At 41.4% G+C, this 20,886-nt stretch overlaps 1 protein-coding gene across 1 annotated transcript in view; it reads left to right on the top strand.

Moving 5' to 3' along the window:
- Positions 1 to 15,106, top strand: part of PTPRB (protein tyrosine phosphatase receptor type B) — a 62,892-nt gene extending 47,786 nt beyond the window's left edge. The window contains exons 24-34 of the mRNA XM_014879588.2: positions 1,103 to 1,186; positions 1,290 to 1,307; positions 1,413 to 1,494; positions 1,950 to 2,040; positions 3,182 to 3,258; positions 4,060 to 4,194; positions 5,245 to 5,367; positions 5,551 to 5,714; positions 6,801 to 6,936; positions 9,333 to 9,453; positions 10,469 to 15,106. Coding sequence (XP_014735074.2) covers positions 1,103 to 1,186; positions 1,290 to 1,307; positions 1,413 to 1,494; positions 1,950 to 2,040; positions 3,182 to 3,258; positions 4,060 to 4,194; positions 5,245 to 5,367; positions 5,551 to 5,714; positions 6,801 to 6,936; positions 9,333 to 9,453; positions 10,469 to 10,491 — 1,054 coding nt within the window. The 3' untranslated portion in view covers positions 10,492 to 15,106. The remainder of the gene's footprint in view (positions 1 to 1,102; positions 1,187 to 1,289; positions 1,308 to 1,412; positions 1,495 to 1,949; positions 2,041 to 3,181; positions 3,259 to 4,059; positions 4,195 to 5,244; positions 5,368 to 5,550; positions 5,715 to 6,800; positions 6,937 to 9,332; positions 9,454 to 10,468) is intronic.
- Positions 15,107 to 20,886: the final 5,780 nt, after the last annotated feature.

The following is a 20,886-nucleotide window of genomic DNA, read 5'->3' as shown; positions in this document are numbered from 1 at the left end:
TCAAACTTTTATCTTCTGGGAAAAAATGTCTTTTGTCAAAAAATGAAATGTATTAGATTAAGTGCATCTGCATTGTAGATGGGAAGCTTTTGGAACTGTTTATTTAGACTTTATCATTTCAATTAAAAGATACTGAGATTTGGCTTTACCTCAGTGTTCAAAAGATTAGCTCAAACTTTGCTTCTCATTTTTTGTCAGTGATAGTTTTATATTTCACAATATAGATGAATCTTAAATAGTGAACTTAGATCTTTTTAAAAAGTAAAATACCGTATCTCAACTGAAAAAATCTTTATCCATTTAAACATTTTGCATGACTGAAATTCTTTGTAGTTTCTGAAATTAGAAAAAAACCTCAACATTTCCAGTGCATGGGAAACACTGGAAGTCTGAAATCCAGTTATTTTAATTAAGCTGATATGATTTTGAATTTGCTTTCCATATGCCAGAATTTCAGATTGAAAAAAAACATTTTCTGACTGATCATAGGTTTTAGTCAAAATGGATAAACTTTGGTATAGAATGTGATTTCTTGTTGTAAGTTATATACCCAGCAGGATGGCAATAATACTGATATGTTTTTCCCACATCACACATAAAGAGAAAGTGTTCTCTAAGGGAGGTGTCTTGAAGGAAGAGATGGCAGCAATAAGATGAAAGGCAGCACTAGCTGTGTGAAGTAAGTACCACTTCTGTGGCTTTCCCAAAGCCTGCTGTGGTTCTGCCACTTACTCCTGCCATGAACGTGGGCATCTGCTATAGACCTGGTCTGCAGAGTGGATGTGCTGGAAGCTGTAGACCTTTAACAGCTCTGAAAAATCTACCTACATGTTCCTCTACATGTAGAGAATGAACTGATTTAGAGTCCATTACTACCTTTGCCATGCATACTCTCCACATCACTATTGCCAAGCTAAAATACAAGAAAACTCTGTGCCTCAGCTAAGAGCAATGTCACAGGATCAGACCCAGAAATTGAAACACACTGGAAAACAGTGAACTGGAAAAAAAGAAATTTTAAAAAGTATAAGTTATGTCATTGCCAACACTTAACAGTTTCAAAACTTAATGATATAACAGAATACCTTCCTTTTTGTTCCAGCAATGGCCATGAGAGATCTACAACAAGGCTGAACATTCGCAGAGACAGGCCACTGTCAGTCCATTTGAACTTGGGGCAAAAAGGGTAATGTAAAAAGTTTGGTTTTTTAGGATGGCATTGTGGTTGAACAGACCAATCTGATCACTTACTGATGAAGTGTTTCTTTTTCTTTTGAAATCATTTCCAGGTACCGGAAAACTTCCAGGTAAAAAGAAAAAAATTAATACCTAAAAAACTTCTTGGTAACCAACTGGATAAATAATGACTGTGATTCATCCTGTGATTTTCTTCCTCCTGTTGAATATTTCAGTCCGATCAAAGTCAGTCACTTTGAAGCACACTTCACCAAACTTCAAGCAGACTCCAACTACCTTCTGTCCAAGGAGTATGAGGTGGGATACTAACCTAGGCAAAGGACTTTCCTTGTGAAGGGGTGGGATGACTGAATCAACTGGTTAATGTATTAGAAAGGCCTGCATTTGTTTGTCTTATTCACACAAGTACAAATAAGTGGAGCATTTCATTTGAACTCCACTTGTCCATGTGCAGAAACCAACTCTTCATTTGGCATCTTCTGGTCGGCAGCCTCTGTGTGATGGCTGTCTGGCTGAGATCAGGAGTGTTTGTTTCTATGGCACATCTGTGTGATAAAGTATGGAAAGTACCTGCCTGCTATGTGCTTGCTTTAAAACAGTAGGATTACCTATGTAATTTCAGTTTGTTTTTTTTAAAAAACACCTATTTTCTGTCCATGGCCTTTGAGACCTGATGAGCACTATTTCCCTTTGTATTGTCTTGTCTTTTAATTATTTTTACCTCACATTTCATTCCTATTCCTTTTTTGCAGGACTTGAAAGATGTGGGTCGAAACCAGACATGTGACATAGCACTTCTGCCAGAGAACAGAGGGAAAAATCGATACAATAATATATTGCCCTGTGAGTTTTAGCTTTGGTTGTGTAATATTGCATCACATCAGCTATTTTTCACTTTTTTTTCAGCAAGCCTAGTGGAAAAGAGTGCAGCCAATCCCTTCCCTCCTTTCCATCTGAGATGAAATATCTCTGCCAGCTCAGGTTCTTGTGCTAGGAGGCAGATGATGCATGGCCTTGAATGGCTTCAGACATACCAGTAATTTAATTTCACACTAGAGGTGTAATGACTAGCATTCAGTCCAGGGAGAAAAAGCTTCAGCTATTGGGGGCATTCAGTCACTGCTGATAACTAGGATAGTAGAAATAACAGCAGGGTCTTTTACATATGGGGTATCATCCATTCAGTGCTCTTTGACAACCTTGCCAAATCTTTGTTCTTCAGGGAACACAGCAAACTTACAATGCAATGTAGAGCTAGTGTGATTCTGCATGGTAAGACACATGTGTCAAGTTTACTCTGTTCTTCTCAAGCAAGACCTCTCTGTTGTTCCCCCTTTAATCTCCTACCTGTCATTTTGGAGGTAGAACACTGAGGAGGAGCACCACATAACTCACTGCTCCACATCCCCACTAATGGACATGGCATGTGCTTGCAGCACTGTCTCTCCTGAGTCCTGCCTGCTCATGCTAGCAATGACACCTGACTGAGATCCACCATGGCATTATCTCACAAATCAGTGTCCTGGCAGCTCAGGCACTATGTGTCTCTGTACAGAGGGCCCTTCACCTACAGAAGATGTTTGGCCTGCTCAGCACTAGCTTGGAATATCACTGAAGTGCAACTGTTCTTTCAAGGGCAGAGCTGGGCGCTGCTTTCCAGTACAGCACACTGCTGTTAGGATCAAAGGAGGATGCTATTTTGGCCCTTTTGTTGTCATAACAAATCCTATGCAGCTCAGCAGAGGAAATTCAGTATATTTACTGGTTCCTTCTTACCCATTTATCTCCTGGTCTCTGGAACACTCCACAGCACTCACGGATTAAAGAGGCAGTAAAACCAGCAGTTATTCCTTATAAATTAGCTCTTCATAAAAAATATTTTAATAGTACTGGCAGTCCTTTCACAAATGCATTTCTGTAAGTACCTAGAGGGACTGAAAATCAAGACCTAGCCCTAAGCTTCTTGTAATCAATTTCTTGCTAGATGATACATCAAGAGTGAAGCTTTCCAATGTGGATGATGACCCTTGCTCAGACTACATTAATGCAAGCTACATACCAGTAAGTGACTCAAGGGTGTTTTACAGTCTTCCTTCCAGTGGTAATTTTTCCTTCATCTAAAGCTGAATATAAAGCTGGATGGTTAAGGCTCCCCTCCCCCTTCCTTGATTCACTTCAGCTAAAAAACTGGGAATTCATTTTGTGGGTGTGCTGAAAGACTGTGTCTGACTGCCATTAAGTTAACTGTGAGTGATTTACCCAGCACTTAAGGACACTTTCTTGCATCCCTATAGTTATGTAAGATAGCAAGTCTAATTGGCCAAGGACGTATTTTTAAAGGTCGCTGATTTTATACAATGTCCACAACGTCTGTAGCTATCACTGCAGGTGGCATCCTCACTGTGGAGCTGTAGTTCATCCTGACAGCACTGGCACCTTGCAGGGTGATAAAACTGGCTGAAATTAAAATAATGCCCTTTGCCAAAGAGTTATGATTGACAATAGCAGTGACTTTAGCAATCCAGATTTCAAGCCAGAACTCAGCTAATTTATTAAAAATGATAAATAAAACAAAAAAACCCTAGCAATTTTAAAATTGCTTGAGAGTGCTGAACACAAAAGAACAATGGAAAGATTTGACTGTCACAAAAGGAACAGTATTTAAATATACTGCCACAGTCTCTTCTCTCTGTTCCAGTCAGTCACTTGCTTCCAGGTCCAAGGCAACAATTCAGCTTTCAAAACTATTGTCCCAGCAAGGGTTGCTGCAGAGCCCTGGCTGCAACCCCAAGGCCTGTTCAGTTGTTAGAAGATTTTTTTTTTCTCCTTTTTAGAAACTAATGGAGTTCTCTTTATTTGCAGGGCAATAATTTCCGCAGGGAATACATAGCAACTCAGGGCCCTTTGCCTGGAACCAAAGATGAGTTCTGGAAGATGGCATGGGAGCAAAATGTTCACAATATTGTCATGGTAACCCAGTGCGTTGAGAAGGGCCGGGTAAGCAGTGGCTCTTCTTTATTATTAATGTCTGTTTTAACATCTATTAAAAGTTTTTGCTTTTTATTTGCATCACACTAAAGCCAAAAACACCCCAGTCAAGAAGATAGACAGCATGAAAGAAAAGGTATAATATAAACACTGGAGACAGATTAAGGACATGAAGTGAGGATGCACAGACTGTCTCAAGATCATGCAGCAGGTCAAGGCTAGAATCAGGAACAGAGCTCAGTGCTCCTGGTCTCCAATCCAGGACTTTGCTCACCAGACAGCTCTCTTCAGCGTGCAGGAGAACCACCAAAAAAAAGTGCCTGTTTATCACATCACCTCTGATCAACTTCTACTTTAAATACAAGCTCGGGAGAGCAGATGTTGATCAGTAAATACATCAAATTATCTCTGATATATAAGCTCTGATGTAGTTAGCAAAGAGACCACTCATGCACTTAACACTCTTCCTGAGTGCAGGTGTAGCATACCTCCCCAGGTATGACCACATCCTGTGCCCTTTTAAGACTGTGACTAGATTGGTAAGAAGATTAAACAGACTTGAAGTAGTGATCCTCTAGTGGCACATATATGGTCAGTTCCTTTCAGCTTTTTTTCCTGAGACGAGGGTGAAAGCCTACACAGAATAAGATCTGTGTCCTTCTGCATCTTACTGGTTCCAAATGGGACCCTCCTGCCATGTCTCAGCAAGAGGTGAGGAAGGCGTACTGGAGGAATTGCTCTGATCTAAGCAGAGATTTGAGAAGTGTTGGCAAAGAAAATATACCCTATAAAAGGGCATCAGTGAAGTGCTTCCCATTCCCCCCATCACAAATGAATTACGAGAACTTCCACTCCCCACCCCCATGCTAACCCATTCCCATGCCAGACCCTGTTTGTTAACAGGGCAGAGAGTGGCATCTCTCTCTGAATTCAGCTGCTGCCTTTCTTCCTTCATTCTCAGACACAAGAGATCTGAAGTTTCCTTCTGCCAGTGCAGGAAGGAGGCACTGTTTATAGCTGTTTCAAGCCCTAAATCTGTCTTTCCTTGTGTCTCTGCAGGTAAAGTGTGATCAATACTGGCCCCATGACCAGGATTCTTTGTACTATGGAGACCTGATCGTTGAGATGCTGTCTGAATCAGTGCTCCCAGAGTGGACAATACGAGAGTTTAAAATCTGCAGTGTATGTTTGAATTTTTTTTCTGATTACTCTGGCTTAAAACACTTGCAATGCTAATTTAGGAATGTTAATTCTGCCATACCACAGTTGTGTCATGCCTGGCTCCCCTGTGGAGGAAGCTGTAGCATTTTCTCTGAAGGTACCTGTTTTATGTATCCCTTTCTCTCTTGTCCTGATGACCCACAGGAAGAGCAGCTTGACTCAACAAGGCTCATTCGTCACTTCCACTACACTGTATGGCCAGATCATGGTGTGCCAGAGACCACCCAGTCCCTGATTCAGTTTGTCAGAACTGTAAGAGATTATATCAACAGGACCCCAGACACAGGACCAAGTATTGTACACTGCAGGTATGTGCAGCAGCAAAAGGTCAATGGCACAGAGCCCTTGTGCCTGTCCTTGGGAAGATCCCAAATCTTCATCCCTGTTAGACTATGGGCAGCCACAGCATCTGAGAGATAGCTGATCTTAAATTCCCAGATACATCAGAGCAGTATTCCCAAGGCACATGCATTTACCTACAACCTCACCCTGGAGATGCCTTGAAAATTATTCTTAGGGAACCACTGTGTCTCTGTGGTACCACTGAAGAGCACGAAAGTGTCAGCAGCTGCCACTGCTCATAAGCTTTTGCATTCTTAAATTGCCCATGCACTGCTGCTGTGGCCCAACATTTGAATCACAAAGGGGTGTTTTAAAAGGTAAGATACACCCAGTATGAATCTGACTATGTGTGGATGTTGAGATTAGCTGACAGATCCATCCTTCCCCTATTATGACTGAGACTCCCTTTCCTTACTGCCTTTTCATGCTCTTATGCTTTTTCCATCCCTGGCAGTCACAGGGCTTCAGCTGCAGTTTTCCCTCACTTCTGTGGTCCCACCCTACACTTGCATAAAAAATAACAAAATTGAACTTCCTGATCTGTTATCCACTAGCCAATAGCAGCAGAGTTTAGGGCTACCGAGAGAGAAAGAGTGTGGCTGGTGCTGTATCTTCTGAGAAAGCCATTTTTTCACTGGTAGTACCTGATTGTAGTATCTGACTTCTCCACCATTATATGGGCTGAGGCTCATGTCTTACCTGCCTACAGCATATGCTGCAGCATGTCAGATGTCTACTGTGTCCCACAGCTGCATCTCTGTAGAGAAGTGGTTTCAAATTTAGAGTTGGATGCAGTCTTTCAGTGTATCTCAATGACTGGGTTAATCCAAAGCAGAAGGTAGTGCAGGCAGTAGCAGAGATACCTCTGCCATTACTATCCTTTCCTCCTTCCTAAATAAATTCCATTATAAATTGTTATAAAGGCCCGAAGATGCTATTTGAATAATTTGCTTCTCGCCCTGGAGAGCTGAACTTTACAAAAGTATCACATGAAGATAGTGAATGCTTTGATCCATCTTCTTTTATATCTCTTGGGCTGTTTTCTTTTCCAGTGCTGGTGTTGGCAGGACTGGCACATTCATTGCACTGGACCGAATTCTGCAACAGCTGGATTCGAAGGATACTGTTGACATTTATGCAGCAGTGCATGATCTAAGGCTTCACCGTGTTCACATGGTTCAGACAGAGGTAAGATTTGGATAGCCTGCTATGCAGTGACAACAGCTGCAGTATATAATAATCAGTCTCTCATCTTAAAGGCTCTTAAAGCACTTTGTACTTACTCCACCATGAAATACTAGGTAGATGTATTTTAGCTATGTGAGAATTTCCAGTTCAGATTTTTTTTACATTGGCTCTCCTAGAGAGGGTCCAAACCATAACAAGTGCAGTTATCCTTCCTGTAGATTTCTCCTTTTTTTTTGCCCTGGCCCACAATCACTCCAGCAGCATTATGCAGCAGACATTTAACAGTACACTGTTGCTTTACAGTCCCACAAATGAGCTTTAAGTGGAGATAGATCCTTCAGGGATGAGTTTGGAAGACAAGCCTAAACCATACAGATAGGTTGACATAATAGGAAAGAGGAATGCAGGACAAAGAAAATTACATATATGCAATTTTAAAACTCTAGCCACTGTGACCTTGTGCCTTTGCAGTTTGTTTTATTGACTTGCTCTGTCATTTTCATTAAAATGATTTTGGAAAATTGATTGGCATTCTCCTAACATACTATGGAAAAGCGAGTACATTTGTTCTCAAAGTTCAGAAAAGGTAAATGTTTTGTACTTCTTTCTGTGCTTTTAAAACGGCAAGAAAATCATGTTATACAGATAGGAGCTAAACACTTAGGAGCTGATTTAATAAAGGTGTGTAGTGGAGGTAGTCTTTGCATTTTCCCTATGAACTGTTAATAGAAGAATGAGAACAAGTTTGATGGGTCTGCCTGTAGCTTGATACTAAAGGAGCTCTTTGCTGCAATTTGGAAACCAATATGTCAGTGACAGCATTTTCTGATAGATGTAAAGGTCTTACATGGGTATAAAGAGAGGCCCAGCTGGGAACACAAAACAAAGGGGTTCCTGGAAATATCTTAATCGCAGAAATCCTTCCGTTGGAGGGGAGACAGATTCCCAGCCTGGTCTGGACATCTTTAGAGACAGATCCTCCTACATTCCCATCATCCATAGTCCACAATGGCAGACAGACATCTCAGGAGAGTGGCTCCTTTTCCCTAGCTGGAAAAAAGAGGCAACTACCTCAAGAGCATAAATTTGACTTATAGACAACTAAAGTTGTGTGATGTAAAACCTGCCTTTGGCATGAGCTTCACATGGCGTCTAAGTCAAAAGGCAGCCAGAGCCACATAAAAGTCAAAGGCCACAGTACCATCATACTTGACAATATTCAGTCACAGAAAAACAGCAGCAACAAAACAATGCTCCTGCTTCAGACTTGGCTCAACATTGTTTAAGACAAGGGACTGCAAGTAGAGACATGCAAGGAAAAACTGTGCCTCGGCTCAAAACGCAGCATGCTACAGCAGCTGTAACCATTCCAGTTGAAAATGGTCTTTGCCAAAGAAAGTCTCCATGCTTGGCCAACTTTCCATCACATTGGTGGGTGGGATGCAGGGTTCTGCTCCACAGAGGGAGTAGCTGCATGTGCATAAAGGCAGATATCCTCACTTTCCCAGAGCCAGAGCACTGAGAAAAAAACACAGAGCAATGGCCAAAGATGTGAGGGGAGAAAATACATGCATTGGAGAAATTATGTTTTTGAGATAATGTTAAAAAGGTATGCCTTGATATATAAACATGCTCAGCCTGACTTTTGGGTACCATGTTACATTAACCAAAATATTATTATGACCCATATCATAAACCACAAAGAAGAGCAAAGCATGAAAGTTTAATAATCTATTCTGTCAAGCCAGTTTGGTGAGTAGTCAATAGTCAGTAACATGCTGACCCTCCTTACTTTGGTTGTGAATGTCATCTTAGCTCTATTTTATGAAAGGCACTCTTCAGAAAAGACTGTCATTTGCTATTTAATCAGCAACAATCTTAGAATTTACGCTGGATCAAAAAATAGTTTTTTCAGAGATTTTCTGATTTTTTTTCAGATTTAGGTTTCTCACGGTTGTCTGAAATATTTATATGTTATTATAAAAAATCTGTGGAAAAATATTTCTGTTCAGAACAAAAAGAAAATTCAGGAAATTGCTTGTCATGCTGCCCTGTACATATTAATCTTCTACATATACTTTTTACCAAAGCATTCAGATGTAGTAGCTATCCAACACAGCACCACATGAACTTTACAGTTGCTAAAGCTTTCACTAATGGCATGATCTGTCAAAAGACACTGTGTTCATTTATGTTTTACTGGTGTTATTTCTAAAGACAGGTGATCAGAAAAGTTTACTATATTACTAGTGTGAAAAGGAGATTAATTTAAGAATGATATTTTGATTCTTAACACCACCCTTGATTTTGTGAGGGAGTTAGGTTGTAATGATTTTTCACAGTACAGAAAATTAAATTGCAAAATTCCTCAATGTCTTAAAACAAATTTTTTGCAGTGTCAATATGTGTATCTACATCAATGTGTGAGAGATGTGTTAAGAGCCAGAAAACTTCGCAGTGAACAAGAAAATCCCTTATTTCCAATATATGAAAATGTGAATCCAGAGTATCACAGAGGTAACTGCAAGTTTATCAAATTATAGCATGTTTCAAATGTAGTAGCTCACTGACAGTGTAATTGAGGGGGAATTGTGCTATCCTTAACCATCGATATTTCTTTACTTCCTGGACCTTCATTTGTTCCCTCTTCTCTTTCCTTTCTTGCAGTTGTGTCTTTATTGTCTCCATTAGTAGTCATTATAACATCACTTCCTGCTCCCACCTTACCTTTATGCTCTCCCTGTCTCACACTTCATGGCTGCTATGCTGTCAAGGGAACTGAACCCCTTTCCTTATCATGATGTTGGTTTTGCCTTATAAGTCTTTACACCATCCATAAGCAAGGGCCACTGACAGCACTCACTGGGCTCTTCTGACATTCACGGTGTTCAATTCTGTCTGCATCACCCTCATCTGCTGTTGACAATATAGGTAGCCTTGGGAGACTTCTAATCTGCCTGGACTGAAAAATATAGATGTCCTAGGCTATGTTCGTTCTATCTCTCCACATTCCCCATCCTTGTAGGCTCCTTTTCCTAGCCTGCATCCAGTCCCTTGTTGATTAGAGTTGCAGGAGCAGCAAATTTAGCATTAGCACTGCCCTTCGCCTCCTGTGCCCATGGCCAGAGGACTGATGTGGAGAAGCTTTAAGCAGTGGTGACCTTGTGCCTTGGTAAAGCTGATTCTTAAGGGATGTAGAAGTTTTTAAGGTCAAGACAGGAGAATTTCAGTAGCTCCACAAATTTGGGCATTAAGAATCAGGATTATATGATAAGAAATCAAAATAATTTTCTTGATCTTTTCTTGAGCCTGTAGAAATCAAAATTGTCATTAACAGGTAGAGCAGGCTTGGAGGAGGCCAAGAACTGAAATATCCAGATTCCACACACTGAGAGTCAAAGCAGAGGTGGGATCTGATCTTTAGCTATTGCATCAGTCACCAGCCAGTGCTGCTGCCGCACAGCCATATCTCAGATCACTACTGAATCTCTGTTGGTTTGCTTTTTCTAATCTCGGTTTTCCTTGCTTTCAGATGCTGTTTATTCAAGGCGCTAAGAATGTTAGAGATATCTGCTTTTGTGAACACATTTGTTAACCAGGGGTTTTGTTTTGGTTTTTTTTTATGTATGTATTTCATGCACCAGAAAGGTGACAGACCTTTTGGTTGAGACTGTGTATAATTTATTGGCCTGGTGATTTTTTTAAGATATATAATTTAAATGTAATAGATGTTAATGTATATAATTGTATTTTGGCATTATGTAAATATGTATTTTTTCTATATTGTTTATATTAATATTATGCTTCAGATAATGCTATTTTTTCTTATCACAGTTTTTATAAACTGTTCTACATAAACTATTTTAAATTGTATAGCTAACAGGAATGTTGCATCTGGGGCTCTATTGGCATGACACAGGAAAAGTCCTATACGGATAACCTCATTTTTAAAAAATATTTCAGTGTTTGAGTTGTGAGATGAAATAAGCTACTATTAAGCAAGGCAACAGTAGTCCTGTATAGGAATTACAATGTTACTCTACACTTTAAACTTACCACTTTTCATCTGACAAAAATGGCAGTAACCCATATCACAGTGGAATACCTTTTTACAGAACTCATTAACAACAGAGCAAAATAGGTTTCACCTCACTAGAAGCAGCTGTTTCAGTCTAGTGTGACATAGTAGAAAAATATCAAACAACATATGCTGCACTGAAGTCTAGCAGACCTTTCTCCCACCACATACTTTGGGGGGAGACAGGTCACATTCTGATTTCTTTACACTGGTTTAAGAGAGCAGAATCAGACCACAGCTTGTGCCTGTGTACTTCCACAGAAACATGCTCAAGGAAACACCTCTGACATTTCTGTTAATAGACCTATGAGGATATGAAGTCTGGCAATTTCCACAGAGCAATGCTGTACCGTGACAGCCAAAAAAGTAGAGAGATTGCAAACATAGTGAAACAAAGACATATAAAGGTATATATCTCACAGTTTACACAAGTGGCCTTAAGCCTTTTCCCCAAGTGTTAGTATCCTTCAAATGCCACTTGCTTTCACAAAGGGACAGTTTGGCCTCAGCATGTCTGCGTAAGAAAGTATTCTCCACTGGAATGTTACCTGATGTCACCACTACAGGGGAATGGAGAAAGGCTCATCAGGGAATGTAGGCTGGCAGAGCTGTGCTGATCATAGAATCATCAAATATTTTGGGTTGGAAGAGACATTAAAGATCATCTAGTTCCATGCCCTCAGGCAGGGACTCATTACTGAAAACATGTGGTGATTAGCACGAAGGACAATGGAAGAGCACTTACCAGGTATCTTGCCCAGCCAAGTGGATTATGCACAGCCTCTCTCTCCTCTGCAAAGAGGCGTCTCATTCAAGGGTCTAAACACTGTTCAGCTATTACTGTCTTTATAAAATGCTCCTCAAACAAATAGTGAAGAGACAGTACACAGTTCCTCTCCACCATGAAAAGGAGTTCATAGTTCTTCTTTCATATATCTACCCATACTTTTCGTAGAGAAAGCAGCTTATTGCTAAAGACTAGTACCTAAATTCCACTTCTGTTTTGGAGAAAAATAAATATTTCTGAAGGCCCTCTGAGGATCAGTAAGTAGCTAACTAAGTGCCTAACTGAGGAACTCCTGTGACTCAGCAGAACTGTGCTGACATCCATGTCACTCTAGTTTTCCTAGAGAGAAGGTAAAAGCCTCATAGTCACTCTTCCTATTCCATCTGGAATCCCATCCTTTCTTGACCAAATATTCTCACATGCCTTAGCAAGCAGCCTTCAAATCAGCTGTCACATCTGCTCAAAACATATAAACTTGGTTACTCTTTTTAGGTGTTTCTATATGGAGATACTGCTCATCCCTCCTGCATCCTTCTTTGGCACCACACAAACCTCAAAATTCACCACACTTTATGGAAACTGAAGAAGAAGGGAACTAGCATTAGAGTGGAAGACATTTTCACAGATGAAGGTCTAGGCAAAACTGCAAAGAAATGTGCACAGTTTTTGCAGATGCCTTCTTTTCTCTATTTCCTTTGCTAGATGACTAGGTTAGCAAGGAAGGACAAACAAGCATGGCAGCTTTATTTAGATGGATTGTTGATCGTGCTAGTAACTGCTGGACTCAAGGCATCATGAAAACTTCTGTTGTGTTACATGCACTGCATTTGGTCCTTTCTTTTTTGCAGGGGTAGCTGAGGAACGAAGATCATCACGTTAGTTACCAGCAGTACAATTATACTGTTAAGACACACCAAGTGTACCCTATAAATTACCTCACACTGCATATCACTGTGTCATTTTTTAATGCTGAGGGAAATGGAGCTCACTCAGTACTATATGATCTTAGGGCAAAAGTCTGATTGTCTGCTCTGTATGCAAGTTGTTCATCATTTTCAGAAAGACACACCTCATTCTGCAGTTTATTTTATCACTCTCAGTTCCCCTGTCTGCAGCTACAGAGTTCACATGTGTACCCAAAATGATGATGTCATAGCAGACAGCTAGTTTCATCTGTTCTCTCAGCTAATAATGGACACAGTTCACAAGCCTCTTCCTCCTCATCACTTCATAACATGACAGATGACCTTAAACATTCTGGCACAGTGCTCTTGAGCAGCTTTACATTTCTGCCCAAGCAGGTCACACATGAGACTGTATACATACATTATTGCTCTGGTTCTGCTCTCTAGCCAATTCTGCCCATATGAAACCAGTCTTAATCCACTGAGGAAAAGAAAAAAAGTATATATGTAGCATTTTGTTAATATACAACACCTACTTCTCAGTATAAGTAGTTACATTTACTGTGCCTCTAAGCTGAATAACAGGACTGATGGGAAATTGTTAATGTAGCAAGAATGGATTTGAGGGAGCTTGTGTGCTGAACAAAAACAGCTCTTACGGAAGAAGACATCTTTTGAATGTCCTTGATGATGTTCAGAATTCCCTTCTTGATGTTTCCCAATAATAATGTTAGAAAGCAAGGCTAGTGTTGTTGCTGATCCATAAGCTAAGATTTGCACACTTGGAGCCCATCCTTCGAATCTCTGCATTGTCTACAAAGCTACGTGAGTACTTTCATGAAAGTCAACTGGAATGCTTGCCTGAAGAAAATACCATTCCACTTCTGAAGCACTTGCAGGGTTGGGCTTTTAGGTTAATTCAAATTTTTGTATTAAAAGTTATTTAATAATGAAAAAATTGCAATAAATATTTTTTTTAGTCTGTGCAATACAATTACAAGATCCACTAGCGATTGTAGGAAAAAAAGATTTTACATAGCTGGAGTTGATAAATGATATTTTTTGTTACTAATGGAACACAAAAGTGGGTAAGAGAAAAAGGCATACTGTGAAGATGTCAAAAAGTGCAACTTTATACATTTTTCTCTGCTGCTATAGGTATTTAGCAATAAATAATGCCTAAAATGCCAGAAATATTACTTTGTGCCATAATATACTATGAATTTCCTTTCAATTGTAGAACAGAGAAAAGAAAATGTGTGAGCTTTAAGTTTGTATTATGTATTGTATATGGTTATTTACACTTTGACTTTGAAAGCAGAAAGTTAAACACTTTGACAGATAGGAGTACATGAGCACTTAGCCGTGTTCCTTAGCCTGAGATTTAATTTATGGACTAGAGGGATGAGAACAATAGCCATCAAAGCACTCTATCATCATCTCTCTCCAAGGTCACAGATCAGAGAAATGCACCTGACACTCAGAGATACAGCCTACCACAGCCACAGCTTCATGTCCAAGGAGTGCCTTGGCAGGTGCTTAACATTTGTTCAGATTTCTTTCAGTGCTTCAGACATACAGTTTGTGTAAATAAAATGCAATATAGAATGACCACTGCTTCCTCGTGGCCCTGTCACAGATGTCTGGGCTCTGGAGCTGTGAGCTCTGGGACCTATAATCCCAGGATGCTGGAACTTTGAACTGAAATGAGTGCTCACCCTAGTATTTGGGCAACTTGCTATAGACCCCGTGCCCTTTACTGTCTCCCTCACAATGATGAAATCCAACTCCTGACCTGTTGGTAGCACCACTATGGCCAAAGCAAACTGGTCTGTTATCAGCGACCTCACAGATCAACAGCTGGTTCAAACTGGGAATATATATATAGATTATTTTTTAAGTCTAGCAGGAAATACTGGAGACTAGGGACTAGTTAATTGAGAAAAAACTGTGGAATTGGGATACAGTGTCAGCAATGCCGGTAGTCTAATATCTATGACAGTTTAGTTGTTTCTTGGTTTATTTGAAAGCTAAAGAAATACTGTAAGTAACATTAAGAAACTAAATATATATTTCTCCAGAGCAGGGCAGTATGCTATAGTGAAAACCCCACAATTTTGAAATGTGGCTAGCCATAAATTCTTTGCCAGTGCCTGGAGTAAAGTGTCTGAAAAACATCTTCAGTACGTATTCCATGCTCGTATGCAATATAATTACTTATAATTGTGTTCCTAACAAACACTGGGTGAACACTGAACTGTGCTATTATTGTCAATTTAATTTATGCATTTAAGTATATTTTTATATTTTTAGCTACAGTCAACAAATCAAATATATTTGAGTGTATTATACACATTTTTATAAATACTTCATGAATAAAACGTTCATTTAAAAAAATAATATTCTTGTCTTCTGTTTGACTGCCTTTGCATTATGAATTTTGTTGTCCTGCTGCTCAGGGAAAAGGTCATAAGTGAGTTTGATTTCAATTGAGACAGTCTTCAGAGAACATTAAATTCATCAGAAGCCTCAGCCTGCTGGGGGAGAAGAGGCTCTGTTGTTGCCAGCTGGCCAGATTAGTGCCCATGTGGAAAGATACCGTTGTTCTCTTCTCCTCCCTGGTCTTGTGCCCTCCTTTAATATGCCAGATACTGTCTGGGGTATGCAGTGGGTATTTGAAACCACAGTGGGTCTTGAACTTGAGTGCCTGTTATTTTAGAGACATTTTACCCGGCAGTTGTACCAATTAGCACCACACTACAGTTCCATTGCTGCCTTCCCTCGAGGATCTGAACCATGCTTTTTAACAAATGTATTTCTTCTCCTCCTGCTCTCCACAGTTCTTATAAACTGACCTGTGGGGTCAGGGTACTTGGCAGTAACAAGCTTACTGCCAATGCTCTATCTCAGTTACTTCTTATTGGTCATCATAAGTGTTTAAGACAAGTTTGTTTAAAGGAAGGAATGATCTATTGACTTGTACTGTGAACTGTTTGCTGAGGAGATGTGTAGTGAAGGCTGAGGGAATTGTGAGATTTTTTTTTTCTTTGTAATGTAAAATTTTATCTCTGAGTTCTGCTCTGTCCTGAGACCAGTGTAGATGCAAAATAGAAGTGATAAAAATAAAATAGTGTACAGTTAATATCTCCACACAAGAGAAACAAGGCCAATATTGCAGACAAGGATAGATACAAATGTTTTTACAAGGTACAGCAAGGAAACTAAAGAGTCTCTTCTAGTTAAACAAGAACACTGTTGTTGATTCCTGTTAAAATATCCCCAGAATCTAGTTTTTAACTCATATTTTTACATGCCCTTGATTTGTACCTTGGCTTCATGTCTACAAGCTGGTGGTTTTGTCTGATAAAGTCATCTCCTGTTCCATAATCTCAGTTTTCTGTCTGTGCCTGTCCTCACTACCTAGAAATAACTGCTTAGATGTTTTATGGCAGGCAGGATGTGGCAATGCTAGTGTGTCAGCAAATGCCACGAGTGAAACTTTCAGATGTTACTAGCCAGGGCTTTGCACATAGCTCTGGTACAATATCACTCCTAATCTATGAAAAAACCAAAAAGACCAACAACAACAACCAAAAAACCTAAAAACCAACAAACAAAAAACCGCAACAACAACCACCACCCCCCCCCAAAAAAAAAACAAACGTAAAACACCACAGCAGAAAAAGAGGGGCAAAAAAAGCATTTCAATTAATTTGTGGAGATCCAAAAAGAAAGCAAAAGCCCTTCTGCTGTTGCCAGGGTCAGATGCTGTGCAGTGGCTGCACAGGCCATGGTGGGCTCAGGAGGCAGCAGTGGCGTGGCTGGGCTGGTTTGGTCACCGAGTCCTGCATGGCCTCCCCCTGGAACTGACCTACTGTTGATTCTCCTCAGGCCAAAGCTGCAGCTTCTTGGGCTCTGGCTCCTGCAGGTGCCTGGCATCATCTTTATACCCCAGCTGGGTGCTTAGTGCCTTGTGCAGAACCTTGCTACCACGAGCAGTGTTCCTTGGGATGAGAGATGGTCCCAGCTCCCAGAGATCTGGAGTAGTCAGCAGCACAGAGCAGGCGTGAAGGTACCTTGGTCCGAGAGGGAAAAACGTTTTGTGGACCTCAAAGCCTTTAAGTCTCCAGGGAAAACATCACCTCAGCACGCACAGCTTTGCTGTTGCGGAAGTCCTGGGGCCCCCAAAAGAGGCTAAAATTCCCCTGAGGGCTCCCACTGACCAGGCAGGGTCCCCACTGCCAGCATGGGGAGGGTATACTCCAAGCCCAATTGCAGACTGCCCCCCCCACCCCTCCTGACTCCGATTCCCAGTTGGAAAGGCTGGCAGAAGCGTGTTCTAGCCAACAGAGTGCTCCAGGTGGCTGCACACAGCTTCAGGCCTCAAGGAGAGGGGAAATGGTGAGGTAGCTCAGCTGGGATTCAGCACTGGTGTGTTCCTCCCTCCATGCCGAGGCCTTCACCACTGAGCTGTGGGGGAATGCAGAGGCATGTGATGGGGACACACCAGCTCTACCAGTGCCCCCATCCCAAGGCTCACAGGGATCTGTACACTCCAGAGGCCCAGAGCATGAGCTCAGTGCCAAGAGCCAGGCCAAGAGGGCAACAGCCATGGCCTTGAGCAGCAGCCGAATGCCAGGCTCCAAGTGCCGCTGCAGCAGCTTGGCCAGACATCAGTGTACACAGCTTTTCGCACACTCATGCCAAATCACACACTATGTCCTTGCTTGCCTTTGGTGAGGGCTTGCTGATGTGCCAAATCAAACCAGTAGCAGGTGGAGCAGCTACTTCTTACCAAAGATAAAGGCAGAGGTTTTGCCCTCCCCACATCAGTGAGGCCATTATAGGGCAGGTATAAAGGGGTGAGCTGAGTGAACCCCTCCTGGGGGTCCATGTCTCACAGTAGCCCTTTTTCAGAGGCTGCATCTCATGGATGTTTTTCTATCTGTCTAGGCTGGGTTGGTTTGCACAAAGCATTAAAACTATAATTGTTTTACTAAGAAATGTCCAAATGTATCCTCATGCATAGGTCCAAAACTCGGGCAGAAGAAAGCTGGATATGAGGCTACTATAACACCTTCATAAAAAACCTTTGCTGGGTTATGAGGAGCATAAATTTGGCTTTGATCTGGTACTTCTTTCTTGCCTCTAAATCCTGGTAGATCCTAGCCCAGAAATTTTTACTTTGGAAACTTAGTAATAGAATATTTTAAAATTAACTTTTCCCACTATAATCACAAGATCTCTCCCAGTCCTGTTGGATGCGTGGGATAAATGCATCTACTTTTTGCCCACATCGAGCTCGAGGCTGTAGTGTGGCCAGCACAGGAAGAAGGCCCTCCAATTCTATTTTCCATACCAGAGAGAGTAAAGAATCTTGAAATTAAAAAAGAGACTAGGGGCATTCTGGATAAGAACACCCAAACTTCCTGGAAAATCAAATACAGGCCATATGGTCTGTAATAAAGCTCTCCAAATAGGTTTGGTATGAATGGAGCTACACTGTAAAAACACAGAGTAAAGATAATTGGATGCAGAAAGAAAAGTGAAGATTTGCAGAAAGCTCCATGCATCTTAGCTAGGGAAAAAATGCTCAACAAATAAAAGACAGCTATAGAAAGGTCTATGCGTTAATTTGGGGCATTTCTCCTGCTTGTCAATGACTAAAGTTGCAGTATTGAAACCACTAGGAAGAAAAGACGGATAGTTGCAAAGGCAATAAAGAGATATATAATGTCCAAAGTATCAAACATCAGAAAATAAATGCTCAAGACACCACATATGATAAATGCCAACATCCTGTTGTCTTATGATTGTAACTAAAAGACACCTGGAGCCAAATTATTTGTGAGAATCCAACTTCGAGAGATTGAACTGGCAGACAACTGGAATTAATTAATGCCCAACAGTTCTGTGCTAGAAAGGTTGGAGAGTACTAAAAATATCCAAGGAGCCTGTTTCTTTACACATCATGCCAATTAGATCTGGTCAGGCTGTGACAAATTTTCTGTAAACATTCTGGTGAGCAAGCAACTCCCCCAGCACTCTCCAGCAGTTCCCAGGGTGAAATCTTGCCTCTAAAATGCCAGAGCTTTCAATTACAAAAGTGGAGAAGGGAAAAAGCAAAAAGAAATGCTAGTGTCAACTATGTTGTGGTTGTTGAACCAAGGCAGGTAAGAAAATTCCAGATCCTTGACCTGTCAATATTCTTCACCATGGATTTGTGTTTGCTTTGCTGGAATTAGGTATAAACATCTTATTGCACTCAGTCCGTAAGAGAAAAAGAAGAAAATACAAAAAATATGGTGAGTGAATTTTTTCTGTTCTTGTCTAAGGAAGATGCATCCATTTCAGCAGGGAAAAACACACATATATCCATGCTGGGAAGGCAGCTAGGAAGAAGAATAAAGCCACCAAAGACTTCCAACAGTATTGTGGTGACATCTTTTATTTATTTCCCCTTCTCTATCCAGCACATTGTCAGAGACCAGAAGAGAAATAAGCCGGTGAAGGACCATATGCTGTGATCACAGGGGATGGTCTCTGCTGTGCTCTGAGCAGGGGGCTGAGCTGACGAGATCATGCAGAGCAGGAGCACACTCACCTTGCACCAAGGGGAGACACACTTCTTCCTCGCTCAGCCTCACCAGGGAAAGCCACTCTGCGGCTGTCTGTGTGGGATGCTGCTGTCCCCAAGGAAGTGGCTCTCTCCCACCTCCTCCTTTCCACCCCCTGTGCTGTCCACTTGTTCCCACATCTCTCTGCTTGTTGCCGCTCAGTGCAGCAGACTGGGGAAGTGACCTGTGTTAAAATTACCTTGTCATCAACAAAAACAAATAGCTATTTTTAATCTCCCCAATTTGTTCCAGGAGACAGAGTGAGGTTTTCATGCAGCCATGGCCATGCTCACAGGGCATGGGTTGTCAGACATCACTTTCTTTGTTTATCAGACCTTTTCTCACTCTCTTGGTCCAGCTGCTCTGGCCAAGCATGATCTGCCACTCACAAATCCCTCCAGGCTGTCCCCGAAAAATGAGACTCCAACCCACCTCAGCCCCCAAACTGTCAGCTATCCCCATGAGGAACACGAATTATGGGTTTGAAAAAAAGCTAGGCTAACACTGACTTTCCCATGGGTGCAAGTATGACCAATGGCTGGGTACCAGCCTCAGAAGAGGAAGGGACCAGAGAAAGTGAAGGAAAAGATCTGGATAGTAGGGGGAGGATGGATACTGGTTCATGTCCTGTGTTATTCCAAGAACAGGAAAGCCCAGCCTGGTGAGACTTTGTTCCCTGCATCAACCTTCTCCAGGAAGATGGGGAACCTGAGAGCATTGTTAGTGTGACCAAATCCCCTTTGCTCCTGAAGTGCCACTTTACATCTTTTAGTACCCACATACTGCAAGGGAGAATTGAATACAGAGGCTTCGCAAACAAATTTCCCATTTTTCTCCATATCCTCCCCCCTACCCTAGTTCTTATCTCAGTAATTAAATTATGCAGCTGAGGAAAGTGATTTGGAAAACAGATGGCATGCAAGATGCTATAGAAAACTGTGGTGCATTTTAAACCTTACAGCAGAGACACAGACAGATTTGGGTGGTATATGGGCCTCGAAGTAATTGAACTTCAAAGGCTGCTTGTGCAATGAGCTTTAAGCAGAAGGAATGAATGACCCTCCAGCTTTCAACTGATACTCACAATTAACCATCCAAATCAAGCTTTTCCACGAACATTGTGGATGCTCTAATTCGCCATAGAATGTGGCGTGACCTAACCAGGGCTTTGGTAACTGACAGTTGAAGGAAATCTGGGGATCTGGGCAAGATGGAGCCCTGAAGCGAGCATTTTAGCCTAGCACAAGTCTGAAATGTAAGGGGAAAAGACACCAAAAAGAAGAGATCATTAATCTGTGTGAGGCTCTAAACCCCTTCCCCCTCTGTCTTCCTTACATTTAAGTCCATGATGGACAAGGCTGAGTGAGGACAAGTTGCCACAGCTGCTGGCAGCACAAAAGCCATGTCCCCAGACATGCTGGAGAAGCTGTGTGGTGGGAGCCCACTGTGGCACATCCAGCAGGACAGGAGAACAGCAGCTCTTTTGTCAGCATAACTGAGGAAAGGTGATCACCAGTGGCATTTGCCTCTGGATCTGCATTAAAGGCACCTTCACTCAACACC

Source organism: Sturnus vulgaris, chromosome 5 (genome assembly GCF_052056855.1).
Source record: "Sturnus vulgaris isolate bStuVul1 chromosome 5, bStuVul1.hap1, whole genome shotgun sequence".
NCBI lineage: Eukaryota > Metazoa > Chordata > Aves > Passeriformes > Sturnidae > Sturnus > Sturnus vulgaris.
This window is presented reverse-complemented; position numbering and strand designations above follow the sequence as displayed.